Source organism: Anopheles gambiae, chromosome 2, assembly GCF_943734735.2.
Source record: "Anopheles gambiae chromosome 2, idAnoGambNW_F1_1, whole genome shotgun sequence".
Classification (NCBI taxonomy): domain Eukaryota; kingdom Metazoa; phylum Arthropoda; class Insecta; order Diptera; family Culicidae; genus Anopheles; species Anopheles gambiae.
Window position 1 is genome coordinate 97613252 of NC_064601.1, and position 12377 is coordinate 97625628.

Genomic DNA, 12377 nt, shown 5'->3' on the forward strand with positions numbered 1-12377 from the left:
ATAGATGTACAGGCGCCGAGTACCGTTCTTCCCTACACGTACATACGCGGGGAGCGAAATACGTCAAGCAGTAGTTCCTGCCCCTGTTCGACGCGCTGAAGCAATGGTAGTAGTGGTACGTGCCACGGGCGGGAGAAAATTTAATTTATTCATGAAAGCATCCTCTCCAGGCAGCCAAAGGCAGTGGAAAGCTGGAATCTCTGGGCCTGAAACAACCTGTTTCGCTACCGCAGCAAGCTCCGGGAAGACGTTGCTAGGTGACGCTTGCCTGTCTTGTGCAGTGAAGCCGTTCGGTACGGTTTTGGCAGGTTTCGGGAAGAGTACACGGGAAAGAAAGAGTGAGATGGAGGGGTAAGACCACTTCTTCTGGGCGCGAAACGGGCGCGAAAGCCCTAAACAACCGGGCGCAAATGACGATGCCACGAAGGGTTGGGGGGGGGGGGGGGGGGGGGGGGCGTGGGTTTATATTAAGATGGGCGCACTTAAACTTCAGGCAACGCCGTCCATGCGAAACGGCGTTGCGAGTGGCAAAGTTTTGTCTTTTCCGAGGGAAACCAGGAGCTTCGAGTGGGAGGGAGTCGTGAAGCGTGGAAAAGTAATTTAAAATTTTCCAAAAGATTCGCGAAACTCACTCCATGTACCTCTCCAGCGCCATTTCAGCAACGCCATAATAGTAAGGATGAGTTTGTTCGTTGTTCTGTTTGCGTGTGTGTGTAAGGCATTTGTCGATGGTCTTGTTTCTGGAATAGCTTTGTTACATGCCAAGGAAAGTTTTCGCCGTACGATCGATCGATAGTGGCCCACGATGTGTAAGGTGGATCTTATTTTGCTCTTAAAATTTTATTTATGTACTAAAATATGTACGTAGTACTAAAATATTTGCTTATACCTTATTAATATACACTTTGGTAGCATAAAGTAATGGATAATTGATTATTGGAATATTTGTACTAGTATTTTGCATGTTGATATTCACATTATGAGTATTAAATTTATAATATCAGTCACATCTAGTAAATCTATCAAATCAAAATAAAGTTTAATACAATAAGGAAATAATAGTGATTACAAATGTTAAGGAGAAGCTGTCTTAGAAGCTGTTCATCTTACCATTTTTATATTATTTCTTATAACAGCAATTTAATCAATATTACGTGATGCTGTTTAACGAAGAACTTAGAGATCAAACAGTATTTAGGGATAATAAGCACAACTCGACTAAAGTGCTTCTTAATACGAGGAATTTAATATTAGTACAACTTAGACTATGTCCAAACGTTTTAAGAACATATTCAGTTGTATACTATAAACGTCTCGTTAGAAACTGAATTATTAAACAAATGCATTTGGTATGTTAAGTGTTGAAATAATTTAATTTACAAGAGTGATTTGTTATTGTTGACTTTTAGTAGAATATATTGTACTAAATACTAAAAGTACTAAGTAGCCATTTAAATTGAAATATCCTTAGTTTTATACACAGCTATTACTTATTGAATGCAAATGTTATTACTAGCTCCAAACCAATATGAAGTAATTTCCGTTGAACTCGGTTTTGTACCACAGCCACAGTAACGTTTGGTGTAGTCCATCAGCAAGCGAAGCGAAAGTATGGAACATGTATTTGTATTATGTATTATGTCCATTTTTTTAAAGTGAGAAAGCACTTAAAACGAAACCTCCCGATGAGAGTGACAGTGACTCTTACCTGATTAGTGATCGCTTCGTTGGCATCGTTCAGGCTGGTCGGGGCCGGCGGTGGGTAGGGCTGCTTCGGCAGATGGTATGCTCCAGTGCCGTCCACGCCGGGAAAGACGGTGTGCGGCAGCGTTTCGACCGGGCGCTCCAGGGCGGCCGCATACGACTGCGGTCCATGTGGCAGCGAGGTTGCCGTGCTACCGAGAAGAGAGGACAAGTTAATATTCGGATCTTCGTCAGCTTTCCTTATCGAATTGACTTCCTTACCTCGGCAACAGCTGTGTGGGATCCGGTGGTGGAAAATTCTGATGTAGCTGCGGCTTGGCCGGCTGTCCCGGCTCAGCGTACGGCTGGTAGGGCTGGGCAAAGTTGGCCGGCGACAGCGGTGCGACCGGATTGCCATTGATCGGATGGGCACTCTGGTGCAGGGCCACCTTGTCGTCGCGGCGCACCGTCACCTTGATCTGGTTGCCGGCGTTACGGAACAGGTTCTGCGCATCGATGTGCATAAGGTCGCGCGCGTCGTACTGGTCGATTTTGGTAATCACATCACCGCGGAGCAGCTCCGGCTGGGCAGGGCTGTGGTCCTGTACCTGGTGGTGCGCGGATGGGCAAGGGTATGAAAGAAAAGACAGAAGAGGGTTAGATTTCAGCCTTGTTGTCCCCTCCAAGAACACACACGTCTCCTGAGGACGACTTTGCTCGAAGATGTTGTCCTTTTTCCCACGAAAACCGGACATTACCATTTGCCAACACTTCCCGAAATCTTCGATCGTTCAGTGGCAAATGTTAGGCCCCGATAAGATTATTTCAATTTGAGAATGACCCATTGAGGCAGGGTGGTTGCGGACGGCTGGACAAACTGGATACGATAACAGGATTTTATGAAACACTTCCGATCCCGAATCGTCCCGTTTTGTGGGCCCTTCCCGTAACAACGAGTGGTCAAGCTAGTTTGCGACGAATGAAAGCATAGTTTTGGGTAGATAATCGTGAGAAAATGTACCGGTTGTTTTCTGGGTGGTATAAATGGACATTCTATTGCTTGAAATTAGTTTGCCAGATTTCACCCTTGGTGGTAATTAAATGTTGTTCGGAGTGTTTGGCGTAATTTTGAGTTTATTACTAATTTGGCCCAAAAAGTTTTAGTTCCACTCGTTTGGTGATTGTTTTTTAAGTTTTGTATCTATATTTGCTCAGGAATCTTTGATGGTAAGTGTATGAGACAAATTAATCAAATTTTGTCTCAAATATCATTCATGTGACAGCAAACATAGAGTTAAAATAACCGTAAAATATAGCAGAAGCACAACTATGATGTGAAAGGTTTCCAAATAATATGTTTGAAAACAATAAGAAACCCGATTTTTATCTGAGTGTTTTGTTAAGAAAGGAAAAAAAAATCATGATAAAGTAACGTTGATAAGGACAAAGATTATCAATCATCCTCGCTATTACCCTCAAAAATGACGAAGATTCAAGAAATAGAAAGACTATGAATAGAAATAGCACATCCAAAATCTATAAAGCAACTTGTCTTGATTTATAATTGAAATGATTATTAAATAAGCCAATATTGTTAACTAAGGACTATATGGAACTGAAGATAAGTAAATTAAACAGCATATTTTTAGGTAATGAATTTCATATTTTAATATGATGATTCGAATAGAAGAGAATATGTACCTGTTTAGTATTGACAAATTAGACACGGATTTTATATTTTTTTTATGTTGAATGTAAAGTTAATTTGATTAAATGATTTATTTGGGTTGTAATTTCAAAAGATTGAAATCAAAGTTTTGATAATAACGTAATGCAATATTTCTTTGCAAAAGAAGAAAAACGATTGAATTTGACTCAAATAATATTAAAAGAAATATAATAGTAATAATATAATTGTAATAATATAATAGTAATATATAAAACTCTTCATATCGAGTAAACTTTATAGTCTAATAGTTTCAAATCCCAAAATAAAGCAAAAGATACTCTGTATAGATAGATTCTGTCTTCATTGTATGCGCCCTTTTGTGTTATTGTTGTGATGATAAAAGGATAAAATTCCAACTTATCAAAGAAAACATTACGTCTAATCATTTGCTGCTACACCTGTCCCATTTTGTGAAGCCGAGTGCCGTCACTTTTAATTAAACCTTGTGTTGATAATGCTTCCATTTGCTTGTGATGCAAATAGTCTTTACATTCTATCCATCTAGAAATCGTCTTTCATTACCGTTTTACTTTGCAACGACTCGGAACATCTTACACATCCATCAGCACCGGTTTCTATACACCGCTTTCCGATCCGATGGGGATTTACCTTCGTCAGCTTAGGTATAAAAACAAGCTTTTTATGAACTCTGGCACGGGCCTGGTAGTAAACCAATAATAGATAACATCTTTTGCCCGAGACTTTGGGTGCAAAATTGAGATAAAGCTGAAAGACATCGACAAAGATTTTTCCTTTTCCGCCACAGGATGCCGCCGTCCTGTATAAGAATAAAAGTTTTGCCTATGCGTCGGCAAAAACGCAACCCAGCCCGATACGAGATGGTTTGGTTGTTGTTGAGTTCTTCAAACCCAACCCCCTACCTAAATACGGGCATTTCATCCTGGGATTCATCGGGGATTGGTTTGTTTCGTCCCCTTTTCATACCAAACCCGGGACGTTTCGGGACAGGGCGAACCTACCCGTTCACTTTTGTAAATATGTTTGCGAGCGTCGCTGAATGACTCCACACGCTGTAATGCTAATGAATGTGTGTCCCGTCCCATACCAGCCGAGTTTCGGAGCATAAAAGCCAAGCCAAGGCGGCGCAAGGCACACGGACGCTACACCGGGGACACGAGGAAAAATTGGGTGTGGCTCCGTGGTATCGTGGTACGTGGTATCGGAGGGAAAAAGGAAAAATCTCAGCATCTTACAAGAGTTTGTTTTCGGTCGGTCGTTTGCGTAACAGTGGTTGCCGTTTTATGGATTGTATTGGACAAAATTAGCTGTAACGACCTTGCTCTGCCCGGTGGGGTTTTAATGACAATGGCACAGCACAGAGAAAGAGAGAGGAGTGTTTCCGGCCGCCTGTTTTAAGTTGGTAATACGATGTCGAAGTTCAGTAAGCACTGGGATGGGGACTGTCATTTGCGAAAAATTGCTAAACTTTTACGCATATTGCGAGTACTTTCCTTTCTGATGGGTAAATATTTAAACAACTTCAACCGATTTCAGTGTAAGCTGAAGGTGGGTGGCTTATTGAAGGGTTGTGCCATCAGTATTGCTAACTTCACTTCGACATTGAAAGCATGACCCGTATGGCCTGTCCCTTCAAACGACACTGCAAAACGGCAAAGGAAAAAGCGATAAGAGGATCTGTGATTGAATGGGCCGTCTTTGGTGTTCTTACTTAAAGAAAACCACCCTGTCTCACACACACACACATCCACTCCGAGCACCGTTTTCTTTACACGCTACAAACAGACCCTTTTTTCCTCGCCGGGTCGTTCAGGCCCCCCGTTTCGCAAGATTAAAATAATAAATTATCTAGAAATTTAATATAAATGAAAATCTAATTTAGATTTTCGCATTAATTAAAAATGGCTACGACCCGCACTTTGCGGCGCAGACTGTGCAGTAGCACGGCGCTGGGTTTCGGTTTTGTATCACCATAAAAGAAAAGCCGGCAAACGACACCGACGACGACGATGACGACAAAGTTTTCTTCTCCGGTACCCGATAAAGCAAAAGAAAAGAAGTCGTCCTTTTCTTTTGCGCCTCCGTTTTTGCGCAGTGGTTTGAGCAAGCATTCCACTGTACGAGGGGGGCGAGGGAACCTGTTTTGCGGAGCAAAGGAACGCTTTTGTAATTTTCTTTTCCCAAACTCTTATCTTTTTTCTGCAGCGACAGAAAGTCGGTCCGGATGTCTGTGTGTGTGTGTGTGGTTTTGACTCTCCTACACACTAAAAGTACACTTGCCGAGCCAGCATTCAATGGCGGGAAAATGGATGGAGAAAATACTTTGAACATAAATTATAATACAAATGGCAAATGCTGCATGCACGGCCATCTTGAGCAAACGTGCTTGAGATACGCTATGGCTTTTGGAAGAAATGAGCAGAGTACAGATGAGGAAATAAGTGATGGGCAGGGGGGGGGGGGGGTAAGTTTTCTTAGCAAGAGTTTACGGTGCTTAAGTTCGGAAACGGTTCGGAGGGCAAACAAGTTCACTATCTTCATCGAAATAAAACGTAAAAAGGATTCTGGCGGGAAAGGATAAAGTTTTCCTTATGCATAAATTAGCACTGAGAGAAAATTAGATAAGGGAATTGAATCGCTATTCCAGTGGGTGTGTGTGTGTGTGTGGGCGGGTATGTTTAGGCGAGTATGGCTGTGGGTTTATGGTGACATTTTTTACGACAAGGTGATCGTAAGCATTTTCATTTAACGATATTTGGTTTAGTCTTGCGATCTGGGTGTTAGAATATACGGAGGGCCGAGAGAGTTTTATGAAAAAAAATGCTTTCAAATCAAATAAACTACACTTTGAAGCAGACAGATTTTAAAGTACATGTACACAAAAAAGAAACCATTTATCGATGATTTTTTTCGATGATCACTTTTTAGTTACACTCGTGACAACAAGCTTTAATATCAATCATTTTGAGGCGATGCTACCTCATTTACCTTACTATCGCTATTATCACTTTTATTTTAATTTGATAACTCTCAAACGATGCGTTTTACCACTTTAGATAATAATAATAATAATAATCATGTTAAGTTACATTACGAGCAGCAAGTTTTAAGGTACTGAAGAACTTTTGTCAACTCCAGTAATAAAAAATCATATAGAATAAGATATTTACAAACAAATATACATGCTTTTCCAAGTCAGTTTTGAAAGTAAACATTGTTATTCACCGCATACTTAATGTACTTAATTCCACATCGATCTGACATTTCATTTCCATCAAAATAATTTTTACAATCTACAGCATGATTTTCCACACGTCTCAAGCTGGATTGCGTTTACCAGCTCTTTGTTATGTGTTGAAAACCATGTGTTAAAACTGAAATTTCATTTGCAAGCAAATAAATCATTTGACAGCTGTTGAAATGCGAAACTGACTTGGAAAACCCTGTACTGCTCAATGTATTATGATCTCAATGTATATGATTGTTGTAACCGTTGTAGGGTTCCGCCGAACTGTCAGCCAAGCGCATCGCGGATAGGACAAAAATAGTTTAAATAGGGAACGAACGGCAGTTTCGGCCCCTTTTCAGTAAAACGAACTCGCCGAGACAACAAGCCACAAAACGCATAAAATAAAAACTAATTTTTTGGCACCACGCCTAAGCCTAAAAAATTCGGTTTCTTTGTTAGTTTCTAACAATGATACATAATTTTATATCAATATTACAATTTCAAGTGATGAAAAGAGCACACTTTAATAGAATTTGTTACTCAGTTTTCTTTGGAAATTTGACAGTTTATGAGTCAAATCAGTACAATTCGCTCCAATAATTACTAAATGTAAAATGGTTTGTTTGTAGTTTTTTTTTTGCTAAAACTTTCAAAGCGCTTTAAAGAAATATGAAAATTTTCTGCCCACAATCGTATTAAATAAATTATTTAGCATATGAAAGCATGAAATTTATTCAAATATATTCACGATTCGTCTAGATTTTGGCTGAAAAAGGTGACATTCTACTTACACCTCCGCAATCTCAACGGAAGTGCTCTCAACAGAAGTTCAACTGTACATCTATCTCAAAACTATAGAATGATCTTAGAAGTAATCTTCAATAAAATGCCTAATTTTATATTTTTGAAAGAATCATGTCCTACTTAAAAGTGAATTACTTTTTATCACTTCAAATTTTCTCAAACAACCTTCACACAACCCAACTGACAGGCACCGCACCAGGCAAACCAGCCCGTGTAGCAGTCCCGCACATGTCAATTTTAATTGGCTAACCTAGTTATTAGTGAGGCGATAAAATTTAAACAGATTGTGACGGCGTTGGCATGTTGTTATGAAGCATCGCTTAAGCAAAAAACCCAAGGACCGTAGAACCGTACGCAAAACCCCAGTGCGCAGTCAATTCGTGGATATTATGCGCAAAGCATTACGCGACATTGCGCTTCTTTGCAACCGACTGCACAACTGTGAAGGTTAATCGTAGAGGTGAGCTACAGAATTGATCCTTGCTGAAGGAACAATTTTGTAAAAAAAGTTCTTTTACATGCATTAATTTTGTTGATTTCTTTAGCTGCTTTATAAATGAAAATAAATAGCAAAAATGTGTTTGCTCATTTGCAGCCTTAAAGTGAGCTAATAAATAATCATTTATCATCTGGCTCGTTAGAAGATGAAAACAAAAAACCGAACACGCTTCCGAAAGAAGCGAGTGGAAATAATTTGTTTCACATTGACGCATCATTTGTCAGCTTACCGAGCTAGCGTTGATGGTCGGGAGGCCAGCGTTCGATCAGGGTTGCGAATAAATAAGCGAAACAAAATGCCGCGCGCATCGTCGGTTCAGTGAACGGTAGCGAACTTTGTTGTCAGTGTTGTTTTTAAATGTGTTTGTTGGCACAGAATGTGCATCGGCTGCAGATGCATTGGTAAGCTCGGACCACTGCCCGGCTCGGAAGTAAGTGGTCGGAAGTGATACACGCCCATGCGTGGCATCGGTGGGTCGTTGCGAGTGATAGAGCAATCTTGCTACCAAACACGCTGCCAAGAATGCGCTCGACTGAGCTGCTATGCGTCACGGCCATTTCCTCGCGCGCCGTTGCGTCGGCGGAAGCGAACCGTGTGGGATGCGAAAAAGGTCGTTGCTCACAGAGGGAGAGCTTGGGAGAGAGCGAGAGAGGGATACATACGAACGCAATGGTATCGCGTTCAAACGCGTTCGATGGAGACGCTTCATGTTTTGTAACAGGTATAGGACACCATACAATAAAACACTTTCGTAGTTCAGCTCAAAATATAATGATTAAAGCAGTTTCTTCGTTAAATATTGCTACAATAATATACAATAATCCATACAATAATAAAATATCAATCATTCTATCAGAAGTGTAAATTCAAACACTCGGAATTCGAGTCGAGCAGGACTTATGTGACTGTCCAGTTAAGTGTTAGTCCAGTTCGTTTTAGTCCAGTATGGTTTGTTATTATTGTTTTATTAATTGAACAATCGGTTCAATGTTTGCCACTCAATCTGTAGTCCATCCAACTTGTTTGTGAATAAATAAACTTGCTCAACCATATATCAAATATCTTTTCACTGTTTTATGTTAAAACAAATCTGAATTTATGTTATTTTATCAGGTATTTGTTGGCATTAAAGGTATCCATGATACTCAACACTGGACTAAACACTTCTATTTAGTTAAATAATCGTTTCTTCCAAGAATGAGAGTAGATTTCTCCACAAGGATGATATTAGACAACATAAACGAGAGAGCAACATTTTTCCCTTTCTATTTAGTTCCAGCGTGGACGAGAATAAGCGAAAATGGCAATGTAAAATCATGCTTTTTTAATGAATTCCTCCAACATGATGAGTTAATGAATTCCTCCAACGAAACAAACAAGATATGAATTGCTTGTCCTAAGATGCATCATATTTTTACAACTCTTATGTGTAAAAGATCCTTTATGAATTAAGAATAATGCTTGTTTTGTAGTAACCTGAGCTTGACATACATATTCAAAAGAACAACAAGCTGAGCACTTAAAGCAAATTGAGCGCTGTTCGTGGAATCATCCACATGAAGAGATAAAAATGTCCAACCGTCTCACAACTCAGTTCAATGTGAGTAAACTGCACACGACTTCTGTACAACAATAAAGCGTTAAAACTTCTGTGCTACAATAAATCAAACATATTTATTGTCTCTCGCTTACATTGTATCAAATGATTTGATTCGCTCAAACCAACGTCAACGAATGAAAACAATACATCGCTGTAAAAGTAAATAACAATCTTTTCGTTGTTCCAATACATTAACAGGGCATGAACGGATCGTTAAACCGTTCGCGAATGTAATAAAGCAGACTGTTTATCCACGACTACGACTACGTACTTGCCCCTTGAGCTGACCTTTCGTAACCACATTCGTCGGCATTGCCGAGTGCAGCGACATTATTATAGCGCCCCGGCCGTCTGCAAGATGCATTTATCCTTTTTCCATATTGCGTTTTAATAAACACACTGAACCAGAGAACGCGGCTGCAGGCAGGATGGCAACCATTTTGCAAACAAACCACCATTAATCACTGCAAAACTGTGATGCAACACGATGCAACCGTCGATACTGCTGCTGCTGCTGCTGCTGCTGCAGGCCATGTTGGCTTGAGTTTATCCCGATTTTTCTCGCCCGATGGGGTGAGGGAAAAAAAAGACTACGACTGCAAATGGTACTAAAATTTTATTGGCAACCATCCCAAGAAAATGGATATCGGTGTGCCGGTGTGCACTGCCCCGCTGAGACGGAGAGCGATTGTGCGCGTTGTTTTGACATCGTGTGCGCCTCCATGCTCCCGCCTACCCGCCGTCGGTTGTTCTACTCCACCGAGTGGCTCTCAATAACATTGTTTTTTTTTCCTCTTCACTTTAATTTCCCTCTTCGTTTTGCCACTTTCTTCGGCCCCACGGGCGACGTTTTCCGTTTTGCGCAGTCGAGTGGCGAGCACTGTTCCTTTATTTTTGACACAATCGGTCACCGTAACCTTCTGCCGAGTGTTGGTGGGTAGGTTTTGTTCGCTACTTTTATGCTTCCACCCTCTTGACGATGCTTACCCGTGTGATGATAAGTGGTGCGTTCAGGTCAGTACCACCGGCCAGCCGGATGCCCCACGCGACCTGGGGCGAGGAACGCCTCAACGTAACGGTAAAATCGTGCGGTTTTGGACTCATTGCGCAAAAGGGACGATCGGGCTGTAGCTGTATCCCTTCACAGGTTCAAACACACAAAAAACACACACACTTTATTGTACGGAAAATAATATGTTTCAATCCACTAGTTATGTGTTTGTTCGACTTTTTGAAACTCCCACCCTGAGTTGTCTGCTCAGCACCAAAATTACACGATCACTGGCACTTTCTGTGTATGTGACAGAGAGAGTGAGAAGGAAAGGTCGAGAAAAAATCCACGTAACTGTAAAAATGTCGTGCAGCACCTAGAGACACTTTGTCAGGCACACTTTAGAGGTTCGCACTAAAACACAGCGGGAAAAGGATAAGAAGAATTAAATAGATTTTCCAATTAATTCTGTACTGAAATTGGGTTTCGTTTCAATGGGAAAAATCACTTCTTTCTCGATATTTCCCGACAAGCACAGTAAAATTCACACACACACACACACACACACACACACACACACACACACACACACACACACGTACGCACGCTCGCTAGCTGAAAATTGTTTCCGCGCTGACCGACTTCAGAACCGTGTCGCTTGTCGCTTGTCGTTGTCTGGTTGCACTTTTGCTAGCATCACCCGGGAAGCCCGGCCTGAACGGGGACCTCGTTTTTCTCTAGTCTCGGGCAATGTCGTATGCTCCCTGGGTATGAATGTGTGTGTCTGTGTGCGCGCGTTTTTTCTCTTCTATTTCCCTTCGCATCAGGCACTCACCCGACCGGACGAACCCCGTGGACGTGGACGGACCGCGGTGTCGAAAATCAAATATTTATTTTAATCGCCGGACGGTCACTCGCACTGGCCAATCGTATACGTGTGTGCTCCCGCGACGTGATCGTGATCGCGTGTTTGTGTGAGCTTCGGGAGCTGCGGTCACTCTCTGTGGCCGAGACCAGCAACGATCGTGCATCACTCATTTTCAGCCCAGCTGAGTGAAACCGATCGTGCGATCGTGTGGCAGGGCGAAAATTGTGCAAAGAAAGGGAAGGCAGGTAAGGAAAATCTTCAAGATGTAACGTTCCCTCTTCCACCCGGGGCAAGATGCATTGGTCATCGGACGTGTTGTTTGACTGTCTGTGTACGTGTTTTCCTTTGGGAAGTGTTTTCGTTTAAATTTTAATGTGAATCATGGCCGCAATAAGGCTCGATCGAATCGTCTCGAGTGGATCACTTCACTCGTCAAATGGCATAATGAAGTTGTTCGCGGTGTATTTAAAGCTTGATTTGTAATGCACTTTTACATTTTATACGTTATGTTTGCCTTTGAACATTGGAATCGAACCTTGAACATGTGTTAGTCATCGGCTTATTATTGAACTCTATGCTGCAAAGGAGAGCTTCCCTTTGGTCATGCATGCATTACTCATCGCTACAGCAAATACTCTATAAAATCTGTGAATCATTACAGATAATTGTAGCGAGTTTTACAAAATATTGTAAAGTGTAAGGGATTTCCCTCTTGTATTGACCTACGCTTCGATGTTAAGTTGGGATAGTACTGGTGCGTTGTTTACGTTCTGCCCACTGTACAGATGATTCACACACAGTGAAAACTGATGAAGCTGTTAGTATGGGACGATTAGCACAGTACTAAATCGACTGTGTTGCAATGCTCCTGCAGCAAAGGGAGAATATTGCTGGCAGTTGTTGAATTGTTTATCAACTGGAAGGTTTGAGCATGTTGAAAAGTATAGTTACGCCATTCTAAGAAGATGTTAAACATAGACTAAATGTCATAACTA

The 12377-nt window shown here is 41.3% G+C and overlaps 1 protein-coding gene across 30 annotated transcripts in view; it reads right to left on the reverse strand.

Annotated features, from left to right (window-relative positions):
• The window catches only part of LOC1276916 (PDZ and LIM domain protein 3), a 33907-nt gene that overhangs the window by 14958 nt on the left and 6572 nt on the right, over window positions 1-12377 (reverse strand). For 5 of the 30 annotated variants that reach the window (XM_001688784.2, XM_061663432.1, XM_061663446.1 and 2 more), the window contains exons 2-3: window positions 1966-2291; window positions 1709-1895 (exon numbers count right to left, since the gene is read on the reverse strand). In XM_001688784.2, coding sequence (XP_001688836.2) covers window positions 1709-1895; window positions 1966-2291 — 513 coding nt within the window. Of the gene's footprint in view, window positions 1-1708; window positions 1896-1965; window positions 2292-10510; window positions 10929-11022; window positions 11482-12377 lie in introns of those variants that run through there. The other 25 variants (XM_061663441.1, XM_061663427.1, XM_061663436.1 and 22 more) reach the window with 18 other exon arrangements.